Raw genomic sequence first — 18,868 nt, 5'->3', positions numbered from 1 at the left:
AATGGCTCTTAAAAGATAGTTCCTAAAATCGTAACGCACGCGACTTTTATACCCTCTTGTTCTGTTTCCTGATATTCTCTAAACCGATTAAACCAACTATTCAAGGTTCCATACTTCTTAAGTTGAGAGTCCTACTCGATCCTGACCTCATCAAGCAATCTTCAATTAACATTTTCCACCCTCCACCATTTCCTTATCTAACGAAGGAGTTTGCATCGTCATAATAAGTCCATATGAGCGGGATGGGCACAAGCATCTTTATTGAGAAGTGTTGTTTATTCGGAGAATACTACGGAAATTAATAAAGTGAATAAATATAAAAATGTTGTTTAAACATTCACGACCATTTTTTGGGTATTATGAAATGAAGAAAAGCAATGATATAAAGTTTTTGATTGTTTTTTAATCAATCAAACATTACAGACTTTTTTTTTATGGAGAAATACAAGCTAAGCTATCGATGGGCGTCTTTGATTGATCCAACCATTTTCTAATAATGTTTCAGGTTAAGTTAATATGCCAACATTTGATAGTCATTTTGGGCACATAACGTACACAAGTCTGAGACATACCTCAACCCCTCGACCAAAGATATGTTACAGCACCTTCTCTATAAACCAACCATGAGTCGAATATAGAAAGCCCTAAACACATCAAAACTGATCTTCTAACTAACATGTTTGTAGTTTTAACTTACTTTTCCTTAAGTTTGAAGTAAGAGGTTTTCAAAATATAGGATACTCTTCGGACATTATTAACAAGGTAAGCGCAGACCAGCCCGTGAAGAGACGTGTGCCTTTGCCTGTTCCCTTATCTTGATCATACTGTTCCCAGATGTACCCTGTCTCATAATAGTTTCTAACCACGTTCCTGTATTTTGTGACATGCTTCAATTTAATATCCTACAAAACCTCTATCGCAAATACCATATGCATCTACGTATAAATATATATACCTTATCAAATTGCTCCTCAGTTCCTTGTAAATTCCTCTTGCCTTTTCCCTATATGGCCCATCCACTGCAAGAAATTTGACACAAGGTAAACCAACATATATTGATGTAATTAAAAAAAAGTAGAGGCCTTGTAGTCTTCTTTTCTATGTTGGAGGATAGGAAAGTACCTGTAGAGTAATGGTGCAGAGATGAAAGAATCATGTAGTTCATGTTCATCCATATAGGACCTCTCCAGTATGGTGCATCATGCTCAGTGTTACGTTTCATATACATCGAACTGCACCAAAACAATGTTCTTTCTTATCATGGAAGAACTAAAATTTTCTGAGTATGTTACGTTCGTCCTTGTGGGATCACCTGGTTTTGGCAAGCGAAACTAGTCCATAGTCACTCCATAAAATGCTCCTGTTTGAAATGAGATCAAGCTGTTTCTCCAGGATTGGAGATTCCTATACCGACCAAAAAAATATGTGAAGATTTAGATAATAAAGTAACGGGTCCATAAAGGTTTCAAAGATCACAGATAACGGAATAGATATTAGCACAAAAACTCACAGCTGGGATGATTCTAGACATGAAGGGAAAGAAGCTGACATAACCAACTTGAGGAACCAATCTTAACTTAGGTTTTCCGGAAGTCTTCCTTACAAGCTGCCGAGAAAGGTGACCATTTTCTGAAATAACCTCCTTCCATATTAACTTAACCTGTGGATCAATGGACGCAACATCTGGTTTAACGAAAAGACTAAGAATCCTATTTATTCCTTTTATGACAAAAAAAAAAAAAATACTAAGCCTATTAATTTATAAAGCTTCTCTTACCTTTTCTGTATGATTACCATAGTCAAAGTAAGCCCCATGGTCCTTATCATAGTGCATCTGCGCAGAAACTCACAGTGAATGAGAAGAGAATATGGAAAGAAGAAAACGTTAATACAATCATGTGCTTTATAATGCGGTTACATATATACCAAACTACAGAGTCATTATTAATTAATGAAAGAGACAATTTTGACATCAGATAGATGAGAGTGAGAGTAGACCTGATTCAAAAGCTCGAAATTTGAAAGCAGCTTGGCAGTTGAATTGTAATCCTCCTGCAGGGTTTACGTCAGTAACAAGTGAAGAAAAAATAAGGGAGACCCTTTTGCTATCTATCTTGGGCTAACCTTTGAAAATTTATCTTCTTTTCCTAAAAGCTCTGCGATAGAATGCATGCAATCTGCAGCGAGATACATCCAGCATCTGAGATCAACGTGTCGTTCGTCTTCACTTGGGTGCGAAGCCCGGGGATAATCATCCAGCCCGGAGGAAAGCGTCTGCAAAAAATATAAGACATTATATTTATCTCTGAAAATCTGTCAACGGAACTGCCAAATCCGCAGATAAGAACTGAACTAAGTAGTTAGCCTACTAAAAAACATCGCCCACACACAGAATAATTCTGAGACATCTTATCACTAACAGGAATATATGGTACCACAGCAAAAACTCTTCAATCATTGTTATCATATATCGATAAAGAGCACATGAATGAACGTTACGTTAGAGAAAACCTTATCATTTGAGACTCGAGACTTGCAGTATAATATAGCTTGCAATAGCATTTTAAAGAGAAATAGAAAAACAGTACCTTAGGGTTAAGTTCTCGAGTTGTTGTGTTGTCTCTGCCATGCCAAAAGTAGCTTCCTCTCTCCTTTCCTAGTATTTAACCAAGTCATGAAAAACATAATATATAGCTTAAGACTGTAGTACCATTTGAAGACAAGAGCTAGTCACATCTAGTGATCACGATTAACAACTAGTGATCCAACTGTGATTGTTAAACAAAGATACTACAAGCTCTAAAACACAGAGCAGTTGAATGCTAAAATGATACTGTAAATCTATAAACTGGTTTACAACAGATAACTAGTAGATAACAATGATGTTACCTGTTTGGGAAGTATTAAACCACTGAAACCATGCATCTAAGCGAACAGAAGCCCGCTCAAGGAATGACAATATTTCATCCTTTTCTGATGCGATAAACTTTTCCGTCTTTATACCATCTATTAGATCTGGAAAAAGAAGATTGTCACTAAATGGAATTATATTGATTTTGAAAACTTTTTTCTAACTTTGCATAAATAAATCACATTTTTAATCCAGAAACTGAGTAGCTAGGTGAAAGCACTCGTATGATCTTATCGAAGACGTTATAAACATCTAACTGTAATAGGAACATAAATATAAGTAAACAGAAGGAAGCTGATAAGGATATTGCTGATCAGGGATTGGCATTAGAATAAACTAATTTGTATGGCACGAGGGCTTACAGGAAAAATAAATAGAGAGCCATGACAAAAAAAAATAGGCATAAGTACAACAGATTCTTACCACGTATCACTAAAAATAATGTTGGTGGATTGCCATTACTCGGGTACTGAACTACGAACTCCTCTGGAACCTTACTGCAGTTAAAGAAACTCTCAAAAAATGATCAATAACCATTGACTACCAATGTTAGGGAGGGACTGTAAAATACCTCAGAGCTTCAGCACCTAAAATTTGCTCACGCGGAATCCATCCATCTATGTTCAATAGGTCTAACCAGCGTCCAACGATATCCAAGGTAATACGAAAATCCCAGCGCCTGCTCACAGCCCACACAACATACTCAAAAGAATGATCAACCAGTAGGATGATTATAGCTTTTTACTCTGTAATATGGTATTTTCTATGAAAAAAAACACTGCTTTCAGAAAATCAATTTAAGAAAGAATCACAACAGAATCATAGCAAAGAAATCTTCAACATACAAATGATCAATAAGAACATACCAGATCAACAATTGATGGAAACCTTCATCCCACAAAAAGCCCCTAGGAAAAAAAGGCCGGCTTGGAACGGCTGTGTACAGCTCGGCTGGCCAATATAGCAAGTGATTATCCCCACTTTCAGGCTGCAATAGAAGATATTAATTGTATGATTCTGTGAGAGGTCTTACCTAGTTTGCAGATGGGAAGAACATAAAAGGAGAAAAAAAATTGATACATAATAAACATGACGGAAATACTTGCCTGGCTGCTTTTGGGAACATAAATTTTTGATTGACCATAGAAGTAACCAATGCCACCAATCATGTTTGCCATTGCAGTCTTGCCAACCCTCACTGTTTCGGAATCATGCTGGAACCACAAGAAACTGAGATTGAGATCCTATCAGGTCTATAGGCATCGATACAAATTATAAACTATATGTACGTTATGACAACATATGCTCGCCACTGAGAAGAGACAGAAATGCACATAAGAAGAGAGAGAGAAGAATTATTCCTAGTGGAAGGAGACTCTGAACGGTAAACAATGAAAGTGCTAAAGTAAATACAGAAAATTTTATCCAGACAATGTTGTTAGTGAAGATTAGTTCACAGCTACATGAAGATCATCTATGAGACAAGACCTATGACTGCGCTAAAGATCATCTATTAGCATGGGTGACTGAAGTCCCTACATTTTATAATAAAAAGTAGCGTACCTCTTCAGAAATGTTGAAGCATTCGGTAAACTTTGCATCGAATTCTCTATGTTTTTTTCTAAGTAGATCAGAGAGTGGTAAACCTACGTGAAATATATATATATATCAAACTCAGCGTGAGTACAATAACATTGGACAATATCAACGACATTAGTGTTCAAAATGTATTCCATGTTGAACATTTTCATTGCCGGAGACAAAAAAAAATAGCTCACAGCGGATACATATAATTATTAATCCCTAGCGAAGCAGTTACATGTAATTAACCTGTAAGACTTATTAAACGTTTTTCCACGTTTGAACTTTCTCCTCTGATCCCGGAGACGAAGGGAATATCTATGGTAAATGGAAGCTTCCCAGAAATCTGCATGACAAAAGATATGTTGACACTGGAAACGGCAAACTTACTGATCATAGATTCCATAGGAGTTGAGAACATTCGTTTTATTTATACAACAGTATACACACATACATCTCATTAAGACTGATTACCTGAAAGACGTAAATGTTGGAAGAGTCCTCTGATGTGTCAGAGAGCTGAAGTCGTCCAAACTTCCTAGCCTGAAAACATACAAGCCAAGAGACATTAATCATTGCCATCTTCATAGGAAATATAATAAACTACCTTGGGCCCTTTCAATGAACTGAAAAACTAGCAGACCTGCAGAGCGAGATTTCGCTGAACTAGATCAGACAGATTATATATGTGAGGCGTCTTGAAACCGGAATAATGTGTCTCCAGCTGATTCTGCAATTGAAGAACAATTAAAATGGTTACATCCAGATGAGCATCAGGGGATGAACACACGAGAATGTCAAATCACACACAGATCCACTTCCAGCAAGACACAGCTAAACAAATCCTAAGATCTCTAAAGAGCACTTCAAGTAAAAAAAAAATTACCTCTGATCTTAAGTGTATCTGCCAATCTCCTACGTCTTCACGTGAACCAGAAACCAGGCGAGAGCTCCCTTGAAAATCTAAAGCATCTCGGCCTAGATTCAGAACACTGCCACCTTCATCAGCTAAATAAAAGAAGAGATGCGCACTTCTTTTTGCATCACCACTCAACCTAGTTTAATGTCAACGAAAAACAACAAAAACTTTGTCACTCAGTCGACAGTGCAATACAAAAAGCAGAACACACTAGTGAAAAAATAAGCAATATACCCTTTATTTTTAACATCGATCCGAACAGACCAATCCCCTCCATAACCAGAGCTACCATCACCCTTTGACTTGACAAAACTAGTCTCCAATATCATATCGTTTTCAACCAGCTCCTGCCTCCCAAAATCACGCCCATTGTGCTCTCTCCATCCAAATGAGCTTAAATCATCAGAGTTTTCGCAGAAATGGCGCATAACATACATCTCGTCTTTAACACCAAGCCACATCAATCCAGCTACAAGTGACTGTGGAGTTCTGCATTTCCATGAATGTACCACAATAAGGAGCCAAAGTTCACATAAAACAAGAACCGTAACTCTCTTCCTTACCTCGCACGAACTCCAAAATAAACATGAGGACGATACGTTCCCCAGTACAAGCTCTCCTTGTGCTCGCCCTGGAACTGGTAACACACATATACGATTCAATTCAATTTCTCCCACGAACAAGCAAAGGAACGAATCGTCAATATAAGATTGGAGTGTATACCATAGACAAATCCATGAGTTTCGGAGCAGGGAAAGGAGTGATAACCCTAGGCGGCTTCTGCGACTCGTGGCTAACAACGATCCGATTGATGACGAAATAGATGATTGCGATCCCTAAAAGCATTAAACCTACCAGTATCTTGAGATTCGACTTGAAAGCGCCGATCGACACGAGCTCCTTGCCTTTGCCTCCTCGGCGGATGCTCGGCGGATAACGAAGCGAACCGCCGCCGGAAGATGATGATGATGATGATGATGATTTGATCCGACCATGCGCGCTCCGACGGCTTGCTCCGGTCATGATCGCAGTATCGGGAGGTCGGAGAGAATGCGAATCGATAACTTATGAACGATTTGGGCCTTGTGATTGATTGCTACGATCAGTGGAGTCGGGAGGGAGAGTGTGAAGGGTTGACTTTGACTAATCGTATTTGGCCTCTAATTAAACTCCTAATAAGTCCTAACTGATACGGGATCAGTTTTCTCAGCAAGATTATCGTTTTATATACTTCTTTTTTTTCAGAGACTTCAATTATTTCAATTTGAATTTAAGTTTACGTTTTCTCGACGAAAATTTATTTATAAATTTGTGGTTTGACTAAAAATTTATCAATGCTTTTATAATAAAAAGATTGTTGTTCAAATCTCATGAAAATACAAATTATGCGTATTATAAAGAAAAAAATTATACGAAGTCTTTAGCATAATGTAAGAAATAACCTTCAAACATGAACTTCATAATTTCCACCTACAATGAGCACCAGAATTATATTTACATTACAAGACATTGTGTCTTTTTATTTCTTATCTTACTCAAAATTTTCAATGTTACATTGTACACAAATTACTATAGACAATTTCACTAATAACAAACCATATTTTCCTAGTAAATATTAGGGTAGACACAACTATTCTTTACTTGCTGTGTAGTTGCTACTTGGTCGGTACTTGATCTATAAAGTTGAATATTTGGTTTGATCAAATCAAATAGCACGTAATCTAGCTAAATTATTCGGAAATACAAGTATAAAGTAAACCAAACTCACCCATAATCTCCTCAGAGCAACCATTTGCGTAAACTTCAGTGTTGTCAAAGAAATTGACTCCGTGATCATGACAACGCTAGAGAATCGATTTGGCTTCTTTCACATCAAACTGGTTGCCGAAAGTAACCCACGCTTCGGATGAGAGCGCGCTCACTTTCGATCCCGATTTCCCTAGATTCTTTTACTGCATTTTTAGAAGAATTTGAAACAAAATCTGTTTGATCTAATCTCTATGTCTGAAGATCAGGCAGTAAGTACTTTCTATACATAATGTTTTTTTATGGAAACAAACCTGACAACAAACTACTATAGTGTTGATATAATTGTTTCTGTGAGAACTTGATACAAGTCATATCTTGTCCATTCTGAACTAGTCAACCTAGATGCCACACATAAATTGTTCCATAGATCTTTGATGGTGATGTTTTTCAAAATTTTGATGGCACATTTTTTTCTAGTGAATAATATTTTAATGCTAGTTTTAATATATGAAAAAAAAAATTGGTGTGTTCTGATATAATTGCTGATATATTTTCATATACATACACATTCATGTTTTAGATTAAGTTTGATTCAAGTACATTGGTTTTGTGGATATAGATATTCAAATAAAACTAAAATTTATCTCAGTTTGGTTTAAGACTGAGTTTGGTTGGGATTATAATAAGTTTAACGTTTTAAATTACAACCTAAATTTTCTCTTTTTTATATTTTGGTTATATTTTATTATGTTTTGCTTATATTTTGAGTTTTTGATTATGCTTTACTTGTATTTTTGTTATGTTTTGTTTACTTTTAAAAACAGTTTTATTTTTCAAAGCTTACAATAACTCTATGTATGTAGAGTTTATATAGTTAAAACTGAGTATTTGGAATCTTTTATGACAGCTCTTCATAACTTGTTTTAAGAAAAGGAAAAAATTAGAGAAAATGTAAAATTATGAAGGACACTTGACAACTTTTATAACTTTTTATAGAAAATTACTTTATTATATAAGATATGCTTACAGGAAATTATTTTAATTTAACCTACAAAGATTTTTTAGTTTAATATGATTACAAATTCATTTCTATATCCAATAAGTACTCATTTTAGACAAACAAAAACCCTAACCTACCTAACCACATTAGTTTTTTAGTTTTTTTTTCTTGATTTTAGAATATGAATTTGTGAATCTTGCTTCTATTTAAAAATTTCTTTTGTTTATCTATCTATTATAAATTTAGGTATTTTGATACAGATTAATGAATAGATATTTTAAAGTTTAGAGTTTTAGGGCTTGGTAGATTAGCAGAGCAGTTGCCATAGTCAAAAAAAGAAAATAATATTTTTTTATGACAGTAGTAGTTTTATAATAATAAGTCTAGAGAAAACAACGGACAAAATTATTTGTTTTTTTTACGTCATCATTTGTTGGTTATACGGTGACTAATATATAAAAATTTATACATAGTCATATACTATATTATATATACATATAATTTTTTGTACTTGTAAACTTATAAAAAAACGTTTAAAAATAATAGACAACATAAATATATAACATGTGTGGATTAAAACGCATGAAATAGATTTTAAAAAAAAAGCACAAATTAAGTGTGTATTCAGAAAAACAAACTTAAAATCACCGGCAAAAGAAAAACAAACTTGAACAAAACAAAAGCTGCAGTCGTCACAGATTTCAATATCTGAAGGTTTATTGGCATATTAGTTCCATCCTCTAATTATCAAAGCTCATTACAGTATTGGTTCATACATCTGCAGGTTCGTACCTCTGCCATACAAGTAATAAAAAGCATTGGACTTTTATAAAAATAGAGTATAATTGTTCTGCCTAAAAAAGAAAAAGAAATTCATTTTTTAGAAAAGATTTGCTTATATACTCGGACTTATACAACAACACAGATCTACATTACACAGAGATTTACGTTGCTCACTGTACTCCTATCTTTACATCCACGTCCACAAGTCCTTGACGAAAATGCTTCTTTGATCACAACATATAATACATAAACAATCAACTTTCCAGGTGACAAGAGGTCAAAACCACTCAGCCATGCATTTAGGGTAAAGCTCACTCTCAGTAGCAATGGAGGAGAGGCCACGAAGCTCCTTCTGAACTTTCCGTCTCTCGTAAAAGACTGAGCACGCAAGGGAATTGCATTTCACTCCGCACTGCACCACCCAGTCTCCCCCACCACAGTGTCTACATATCTGTAAATACGATAATCAATTAAAAAAAAACAAGTCATCTACAGAGAGAGATTCACTAAGCTCTCAACTTACCGTGGCTAAGTGTTGCATCTCTCTCTCCAACTTCGAAGTCTTCCAAACAATGGTTGCAGCAGCACCACCATTTTTCAGGCACCGGTTACACAACTGAGCAGAGTCCTGAACAACTTCTCCACACAAGAGGCAATGTTTCGAGAGATAAAAATAATCAATCCTAGCTTTGTGCGAGTTCCTAGAGTTCAAGGGACGTTGTCCAAGGGAGCTTCTGGTGGGACGTGGCATCTCCAAAAACCACTGGTTCAAATCCGCACCCACAAGTCCAAATACCCTCTGCAACGCTGGTATAATCTGTTTGTTGATGTAGTACAAGTCATTCAATCGGTAAGGCGAATCGATGTCCAAAAGAACCAGCGGGTCCACCACCATATCAACAAGTCTAGCTCCTGGCTCCCCATGGATTACAACATAAGGCACTCGTTCGGCGTACCGTGGCTCTGTCCGAGGGTCCGCTCTCATTGCCTTGGTTGCAACGATAGCTGCTGGAGGAAGGAGTGAAGAGTCTCTTGTGCTATAAGTCCCCAGCCGAACTTCTTTCGCAAAGACAAAGTCTTGAAGAGACACTCTCCCTTGTAGTATCCGTTTCCACTGTCTATACAAGTAGGACTTAACCTGCAGAATCAAAAGAGAAAAGCAGATGTAAGCAAGCCACTTCAGTTGTCAGCTGATAATTTAAGAAGAGGGGAAGAAATCAAATTTTGTACCATAGAGATGTTCTTCTTTTCAAAGAAGAGTCTTAGTGACTGCTCCATAGTTTTTGCAACAGCTTCACAAGTGTCTCTCCGAACAGTTTCAATACCTTTTGCATCAAACGTAGGCTTGTCCTGATCGGGACTTTCGTAACTGTACCCAACACAGCGCTTCTTCGTGAGAAGGAAACAAGGTTGATAGACTTTCTCCATCTTTAGAGTGACTGGGTATGGATTCATTTCGGTGATTCCAGATGCGATCTGTTGTCCGACTTCAAAAGCTTCTTTAACAGTTCGTCCTTTGAGGAGGACAAACATACTAACACAAGTAATTAAAATGCATAAGAAAAAAACTGTGATATATATACTTCACTTCATCCAGATGAGTAGATATGGAAATTTACCTATCTGTGTCGCCATATACAACTCTAGCGTTCCAATTCTCATTGACGAACGAAATAGCCTTCTCAAGTGTGCTACGACCACACTGGACAATACTATCTGCCAGCTCTGCACAAGGCATTCGACCACTGAAGCCAGCAGCAGTATAGCCATATGTCACGTTTGCTATCAGCTTTAAAGCAAGCTGCCTCGCATTAAATATCTGGAAGAAAACACCAAATACCATCAAAATTGTAAATTTTATTTTAGAAAAACTGCAGAAAACGTTTGTAGATGAAATCAGAATCCCTAGTCAAAATATTAAGTGTGGACTCTGGTCAAGATTAGGCCTGGGATTATGAACCGGCCAGAACTCGCCAAAACGAAATTTTGGTTAGTTTGGCTAGAAGTTCGGTTCGATTCGGTAGGTTTTCTAAGAAAGTTCGGTTTTTGGTTTGGTTCGGCAATTGGTTACTTCGGTTTTCTTCTTAAAAAAAATTATATCCAAACCATACCCAAAAAAACGACCAAACTAACATAACTAACCAAATTTCAAACTGAAATAACCAAATTTAACCAGAATTTTAACAAAGTTAAACAGATATCTAACCGAAATCAAAAGCTTCGGTAGGATTTCTAAAAACCAAGCTAGCCGAATACCGAATCGAACTTTATTTCGGGTTAATTCAGTAAGATTTATGCTGAACCGAACTAATCAAAAACCGAATTTTCCGAACTAACAGAACCCACATGCCTAATCAAGATAATAACCATACCCGACCAAGAACTGCTTCTGAAGGAGTCAATTTTTTCATTGCTTTTTTCACCATTATTCTTGTAGATAGAATTTCCTCCAGCAGCCTCGGTAGTATTCCTCTGCGCACCTACATGTAAGAAGAGGAGGTGACTATTATGCTTAAGCTAATCAAGAAAAGGATGCTTAAGGGAAATGAGATCATTTGTTTGTATTGAATATGATGACTTTAGATTCAAGATTTATTTTGCTCAAGAAAAAGCAATGCACATTACCTCTGGTGGCTCGTACATAACACTGTTTGGGGTCTGCAGGATCTGATTAAAATCCTGAAGAACATCAAGGTCTAGAGAGTATGAGCTGACCCCAAGGGTGTTCATCTTCAAATGTGCAAGTTTTCCGAGGCATGTACAAAAGCACAGATTATATGCTATGATCATTGAAGGGTACAGCGATTGAAAGTCCAACACAATAACAGGATCCTCGTAGAAGGCAGATTCTGGTTCCATCACAAGAGGTACACACTGCATAGCTGGCTGAGAAGCAACCTACATAATCACATGATTTAGTTAGATAGGCGTGTAAAGGTTTTAAAGATTAACTGCAAGGCATCTATTATGGATGCTGATATAACGCACCTGTTGGTTTCCTGGAGAAATAGCAAGATAATTTTGTGTATGTGCTAATCTCAGAAGCATGGATTCCACTCTGTATTGGGAACCTCGTGACAGAACTGAGAAAAACTCGATGCCGAAAACACGAGCAAGCTCTGAGGTGCGATTTATCTGCAAAAGATGATTTAGTAGGATACAACTTGCATATAAATCAAGTTCAAAATGTTACATACCATGTCAAGCTGGCTCATTATCTCAAGCGTCAAATTTGCTCTGCGTATCACATACTCTATGCATCGGTATCTTGCACCTGCAGGACCGCTTGAGAACCACTGTGTCAATACTTCATAGGGGATCGACGGAATCTTCCGCCTCAAAACAGCCTCCGACACAGCTTCGATAGTGTACATGTTGAGTTTCACTTCCCCGCGGATCAAACGCCATGCGTTGAGAACAATTCTACCTCCGACATGAACACCACTGGCATGCGTGCGGCCCCACTCGTCCTCAATCACCACTTCTTCCACTTGATCAGGACCAGCTACCAATGGATCTGGCTGCAGACTGTTACCAAGGTTTCTCGTATTATCTGAATCATTTCTCGTGGTTGGAGTTGGTGTCCTGGAGATATTATTGAGAAATCTTATACCAAGCTGTGCAGCCCTTTCAGCTAGAAAACCAAGGGATCCACCCTGTATATCCCAGCCCACAAGAATATCCGGATCCCATTTACATACAGTCTCAATAAAATAACTGAATAGTTGCTTCTCTTCAAGGAAGACAGACAACTTGCATCCAGAGAGACCATCAACATTTCTGTAGTGGGATAACAATAGCAAGATGGAAAAAGGCATATTATAGAAGGAAATTACTAAAAGAACGAATATTTCCGCTGCAAAATAAGTAGTTTACCTCTGAGAAATGATATCTGGACTAAATAAAAGTACGAATACTTCAGCTGCAAAACTATCATCATTCTGCACGACGAGAGCTACGACATTGACAGAGTCAAATCGTGGATCAGGTCGAAGGTCCCCTCTAGACTCTGCGTGAACCTGTAAGTTTATAGATATCAATAACATATATCAACGAACCCTTTCCCAGAAAACATCATCTTAAAGTAAGGGCATTCATTTTCGCCACATAGAGCATTTTAATAACAGCAGTAACATAATAGAATAGGCGTTTTCACTCAACTCTTAAGAAATGAGCAACATACATCATAATAAATGTACTAAGACAAACTACTTAACGAGCTGCACATTTTACTTTCTAAGTCCAAGTATTCTCAAGCATTGAACAAATGATTATTACTCTATTAACTGTAAGATCAGCACAACGAAAACAGAACATCATGTTGCTCGCTATGAGGCTCGAGAAATGGCAAATGTGGCATGAATTGATTAACATGAAATGAGGGTTTCATATATGAAATTCAAAATGTACATGACTAATTATGTGTAACTTCACAAAAAAGGGATTAAGTTAAAGCACCTCTATACTCAGCACTGTAAGCTGTTGCCCAGCGCCCATGCTCGCAGGATCTCGGAATCCAATTTGACTTAAGGGAGTGGCCCCTGATTTCCCATCAGGACCTGAGAGCTGAGACATCTCTTGTGAAACAGTGGTCTGCAAATTAAGGTTAGGACTCTTTCCTTTGCTTTTCAGATCTATCTCAGACTCCGTATAAGCATTTAACTCTGAATTCACAAAAACGTTATCATGCTGCTCCACGTGCTCAGACACAGGCATTACATGATCATCTCCTAACGGTAGTTTTTCTGAATCAATACTAGCATCCACTGGACCTGGAAAATTCAAAAAGTTCAAAACACAAAACATCATTTTCACTTGCTTTTACAACATCCAACACAGTAACTATTATCTTAATCAGGAACAGTGGCAAATGGGCTTTAAGCAATGTATATTGAACCTTTTAGAGGATGTAACTCTACACAATACCTTTGTTATTCGATATCCATTGTGAAACAAAATCCAAAGGAGGGGGTGAAAAGGCAGGGGTCAGTAGGTAAAGGCTTGAGCCGTCATTGAGATGATGCAAGGGAATACCAAGGGAAGCTCCTTGGGAAAGGTGTTTCTTTTCGTTGACTTCAGGGTCCTCCTTGGAAAAAAATGGGATCTCCTTGGAATTCCCCTCTTCCAAGAGAAGAAACAACAAGATATCAGAAGTAATCTCAAGGTTTTGAAAAACATAAGATAAAGAGAAGAATTGATTGTAAGTAGCACAAACTAGAACTAGAACCAGAACAAGATGAGTAAAAGTACCATATCTATCACGTGAAGAATCCTGCAGTCCAGCACTTAGGCAACCGAGTGAAGGGGGCTTCTTGCTTAAGGTTAGGCATATCAACTTTCCTGTCTCAACAGTTACATTGGCAGTTGACTCTTGCTCATCCCCAGATTTTTTGACATTATTTATATCATTCCCAACAAGTTTATTGCTGGCCACCAATATGCCTGATTCCACAGTCTGTGATTCCTTATCAGCGGAATGAAGTTCAGATGACTGAGTGGATATATTAAAGTCACAATCTCCTGCATCTGTTGGAGATATATTTTGAGGAGCATCGCCAAAGTAACGTTCACTAACTTCTGCAGAAAGAGCAGGACCTGGTTTCTTGTCCTCAGATCTCAAGGTAGCCATGCGCTCCTTTTTCTTCCCACCCCCAGAGTCTCTAGTCAGTGGTAGAACCTTCCTAAACTTCTTATGTTGTGAACTAGGCGAGTCCCCAAGGGCTAATCGTTTTTTCCTCATCAAGTCCCGCAGCGAATATCCAGCCAAAACGCTTCCGCCAATCGTGTTACAAACATCTGCTTGATGTTCTTTCACTGGAACAGTATAATTGTTCATGGGGTCGGAACTAATCTTTGGTAAACCCGGCTTATCGCTAGCATTTGTACTGTCAAAGTTCTTTTGGAGATTTTTTGTCAAGGATAAAGGTAAAGGCCCCCATACAGACTTGCTACTCCTAGAGAAGCTCGTATGTAACTCACTTTTTCTGTATCGCTGGAATGAATTTTCGTATGATGCATCTGAAGTTGAGATATTGGGAACATCACTAGAGACTTCCGTGTCAATAGATTGTTTGTCTGATGAAGGTACAGGTTTCGTCGAACTCCCCAAGTCAATTTGATCCTCCTGAGAATCAAGAATGTCTTGACATTCCTTTTGGGATTGGCTCAGATAATCTGTACTAGCCATTTCAAGAACCTTGTTCATAGACGCTAAAGGAACCAGAGGGCTAAGGATTGTTTCCCGAAGAATTTCATCATCGGAGTTTATGTCCTCTGCAGCCTGGGATGAGGCAAACCACTTAAAGAGACCCAACGCTTCAGCATCTTGTATTTCAGCATGTATATCTATGTCCGTGGGTGTTTTCATATACGCATCATTTTCCAGTGATGCTTCTCCACTCTCATCAAGTGGAGAGAGCTTTTCTGATGCAGGAAACTCACTCCCTGTACCAACCATATGACTCAAAGCCTGCGGATCGGTAATTTCAGGTTTGGCATGCATCTCTGAAACGTCAGAAGACACTGCAGCAGGCTTCATATCAGGCGAAGGCATGCCAACTTCGTGATACATTTCTTTTAGCATATTCTCAAACCCAATATAATCTGACATAGTCTTAAGCACATCAGCTGCAGAGGGTTTGCCAGGATCAGGGGGTATAGGTGCATCATACACGCCAGTCCTTTCATACTCCTCCTGAGAAAACAGTGACAAGGTTAGGTCAGGGAAGAGACCAACAAAATAACTTCAAAGAATAAAACTAATAAAGTTAGGATGAACCTCCCAAATTGCCACAAGCGACTGAACCATCTTAGTATCAGACTGGGCTTGTGAGAGGGAGTTGTACATTTTCAACTGTTGATTGAGAATATCTACAAAAGAAGAAGCTAGTTTAAAGGGTGTCTCTTCGTACATGAAACAGAGACAATCATACTTCGTTTCAGGAATTACCACTAATAGTAGTATCTCCCTCAAGTTCACAGAGGCTCTGACGTCTGTATTGGTGACTCTGCTGGCTCTGGCTCAACGGTGTATCAGATTCTTCAGAGAGATTCCACATCCATTGACCTGGGATTGTTGACAAACTCCAAACAGGGAAACTGACGTTTGCAGCAGCACTAGAATCTGCCTGCTACATTGTTTCATTATTGTGAAATAAAAGAAGATAGTAACTAACTATCAAACAATATGTTGCCGAGCTTCAAGTATTTGACGATCTACCTTTATACTAGCCACTTCGTCAATCCCTTGTCCCACACAATCATCCAAATCAAATTTCCTTGGATGGAACTGGTGAGGCACTGGGCTACGAAACTTCATCTTTGATATATGCACATGACCCATTCCATACAAATTATAGTCAACCTAAGGAAATGAACCAAAGAAACTTCAGGAGTGGACTTAAGCTTCAGAAAAAATACAGTGTATAATCAATCTAGAAGCTATGTTCATATGTGAAATTGCTAAAGTGAACAGAATACCAAGTCGCTAAACAATGTCTTGTGAAAATACATAACAACGAAAGATTACCAGAAACTGGAGAATAAAAGGAATATGAGACTCGTAAGGTTGCAAACTTCTACCAAGAACAGCACCTGCCTAGAGAGAAAGGAGACAAAAAATCGTTATAAGTATACTATTTCCACTGAGTTCTGTGCATTATACATAAAGTACAGAATAACGGTGGAGTGGTCTCATCAAAATATTCATACCAGAAGAAGACTGGCAGCACGAGACACATCTTGTGGATGGTAGCTATTATACTGTTAAGGTGAACAAACAAGAAACTACCAAAGAAAAGGGTAACTGCACCAAAAGTAAATACAAAAGATACAGATAAATCTTCACAAACGCCTCCTCTGTTGAGTGGTACCCATAAAACTTCTTTGCTCTAACAATCTCACAATCATGAACATGTTGCCTTTTTGAAGCAGCACTGCCCTTTAGCTACAAGTCCATATCAAGCAGACACATACATAAACGCAGCTCATAGGGTAAGAAACCATGGCTAACTTTTGGTATGTAAAAAAAATACACACACCTTTAGAGCCTTCTCCAACTCAAGTGATATGGTAGGTATGATTCCATCAACTGAAGCAAAGAAAGGAAAAAACATGAAACATGTTATTGGTTGCTTGAACTAGTCGATAGAGTGGTGGCTTGATTCATACCTCCGTTATGCTGATCAAGTGGAATATCCGAGCATGGGATATAGAGATATGGTAATGCCTGCAAGAGAAACAAAGTTTTCTAACTCAAAGGAAGCCACAAATGTAATAAGGATACTGGCATGTGCCAGAGGTCCCCAGTTCGAGTTCTAGTGACAGCTCGGACGAAATGAAAAAGCTTACACGATGAATGTGCAGGCAAGTCTTCTGACCAGAAGGTGTGGAACCATAAACCCTTATGACAGGGACTTCCGTCACTTCGCCACCTTCAAATTCCAGCAACAAATCAGGTTATAATCAAAGCTAAAAAATTGCTTGAGAAGACTTAATCTAAACGAAAATGGTGATGATGTTGGTGAAAAGTGGAAGCTTTATTTTTTTTTTACCTTGGAAGCTGCTGTAGCAAAGATCATAGGCAGGGATGGGAGAAGCCATGTAATAGTCGATCGAAACGATCCTTAAGCTGAAAACATTCGGACCCGACAGAGACTCAGCCATGGCTGCCCTCTGAGACTTTGGTCGGAGCCCTGAAATTGTGATTCCCGCCGGTTGGTTTAGGTCTCCACAAAATCCGAAATTGACAGTTAGCCAAGCGGTTTGGTTCGGTTCGGTAGTGGAATAACTTAGTGGGCCTGATATGCTAGTGGGTCGATTTGAATTTTGTGTGACAGCCCAAAGAGAATTAATCAGAAAGTGTTATTTTCAGGTCTGGGCATTTCGGGTATCGGTTCGGTTCAGTTCGGTTCAAGTATTTCAGGTCTCGGGTAATTCACATAGAGGATTAGAGGATCCATTTACTACTTTATATATTTTTGATTCGGTTTGGTTCGGATAGTAAAACTAGGAACCAAAAAATACCCCGAAACAAATTTGGTTATCATTTGGTTCCGGTTCGGGTTCGGGTAATTTGGATAGTTCGGGTAATTCGGATAAAATATTTGTTATTTAAGGTAAAACATCAAATAATTAGGATGATTTAGATAAAATTTCGAATATTTTGGATTACTTTGGATATTTCGGATAAAACTATTTGGATACTTTCGGGTAGTTTAGATACTTTATAATATTCAAATTGTTTTCAACTATTTTCGGATACTTTTAATAGATTTTTAAATTAAAAATATATATTTAACTATGTTATATGTATATATAATTAACATTTTTATATATTCGGGTACCCGTTCGGTTTTCGGTTCGGTTCTGGTTCAGTTCGGTTATTTCGGATATAGAAATATAGAAACCATTCGGATATTTGAGGGTCTCAGTCCAGTTCCTGTTTCGGGTATTTCGGTTCGGTTTTTCGGTTCCGGTTTTTTTTTGCCCAGGCCTAGTTATTTTGATGTTGAATTAGACTGCAACTTCGGAAAAGGGAATTAACAAGGGTATGGTATCAATTGTTCGTCTCTGGATCATTTCAACCGCTGTGTTGCCTTTGGTAAGGTAAATCGTTTACATAATCTTCTTTTGTGGAAAGTGGAAACTTCTCTTGTCAAGAGAGTCTTTCTTAAACTATCTATACCATACGTAGAAGCATTTATGAAACGATAGCTATTCAGAACAGCACCACTTTTATATACTAACAAACATTATACATTTTTAGGTACTTGAAATATCCAAATTTCATTTGTATACGAGATCTGATATCGGATACTTGAAATATCCAAATTTGTATATGGATTGAATGTTTTTGATATTATACATCTTTAGGTACTTTTTTCTCGGATTTTCAAGAAAATTATACATTTGGGTTTATTTTAAA

General features: G+C 37.7%; 2 protein-coding genes across 3 annotated transcripts; both read right to left on the bottom strand.

Moving 5' to 3' along the window:
- Nucleotides 1-474: 474 nt before the first annotated feature.
- Nucleotides 475-6,602, bottom strand: LOC125588628 (mannosyl-oligosaccharide glucosidase GCS1). The gene is made up of 22 exons (XM_048760177.1): nucleotides 6,135-6,602; nucleotides 5,975-6,048; nucleotides 5,646-5,900; nucleotides 5,379-5,547; nucleotides 5,136-5,222; nucleotides 4,967-5,035; nucleotides 4,742-4,838; nucleotides 4,475-4,557; nucleotides 4,018-4,125; nucleotides 3,778-3,899; nucleotides 3,483-3,590; nucleotides 3,335-3,408; nucleotides 2,890-3,015; nucleotides 2,589-2,656; nucleotides 2,125-2,274; nucleotides 1,999-2,052; nucleotides 1,778-1,834; nucleotides 1,511-1,660; nucleotides 1,313-1,404; nucleotides 1,123-1,232; nucleotides 956-1,019; nucleotides 475-870 (listed from the first exon to the last, which is right to left on the bottom strand). Exons 1-22 carry the CDS (start codon nucleotides 6,432-6,434, stop codon nucleotides 726-728), a joined length of 2,562 nt encoding a protein of 853 aa, XP_048616134.1. The 5' UTR covers nucleotides 6,435-6,602; the 3' UTR covers nucleotides 475-725.
- A 2,289-nt stretch (nucleotides 6,603-8,891) lies between these two features.
- On the bottom strand, nucleotides 8,892-17,778 carry LOC111213528 (DNA polymerase zeta catalytic subunit). 2 transcript variants are annotated; one of them, XM_048760175.1, is made up of 22 exons: nucleotides 17,496-17,778; nucleotides 17,293-17,375; nucleotides 17,113-17,170; nucleotides 16,983-17,032; nucleotides 16,776-16,888; nucleotides 16,654-16,696; nucleotides 16,472-16,540; nucleotides 16,163-16,306; nucleotides 15,893-16,073; nucleotides 15,722-15,813; nucleotides 14,194-15,637; nucleotides 13,870-14,064; nucleotides 13,402-13,715; nucleotides 12,820-12,962; nucleotides 12,141-12,723; nucleotides 11,932-12,078; nucleotides 11,569-11,841; nucleotides 11,316-11,423; nucleotides 10,563-10,762; nucleotides 10,174-10,477; nucleotides 9,467-10,081; nucleotides 8,892-9,394 (listed from the first exon to the last, which is right to left on the bottom strand). In XM_048760175.1, exons 1-22 carry the CDS (start codon nucleotides 17,605-17,607, stop codon nucleotides 9,221-9,223), a joined length of 5,445 nt encoding a protein of 1,814 aa, XP_048616132.1. In that variant the 5' UTR covers nucleotides 17,608-17,778; the 3' UTR covers nucleotides 8,892-9,220. The 2 variants fall into 2 exon arrangements, with proteins under 2 accessions (XP_048616132.1, XP_048616133.1); XM_048760176.1 differs by having other exon boundaries at nucleotides 15,893-16,070; nucleotides 17,496-17,692.
- Nucleotides 17,779-18,868: the final 1,090 nt, after the last annotated feature.

Source organism: Brassica napus, chromosome C6 (genome assembly GCF_020379485.1).
Source record: "Brassica napus cultivar Da-Ae chromosome C6, Da-Ae, whole genome shotgun sequence".
NCBI lineage: Eukaryota > Viridiplantae > Streptophyta > Magnoliopsida > Brassicales > Brassicaceae > Brassica > Brassica napus.
The sequence above is the reverse complement of the archived record's forward strand: the minus strand, read 5'-3'. Positions and strand labels throughout refer to the sequence as shown.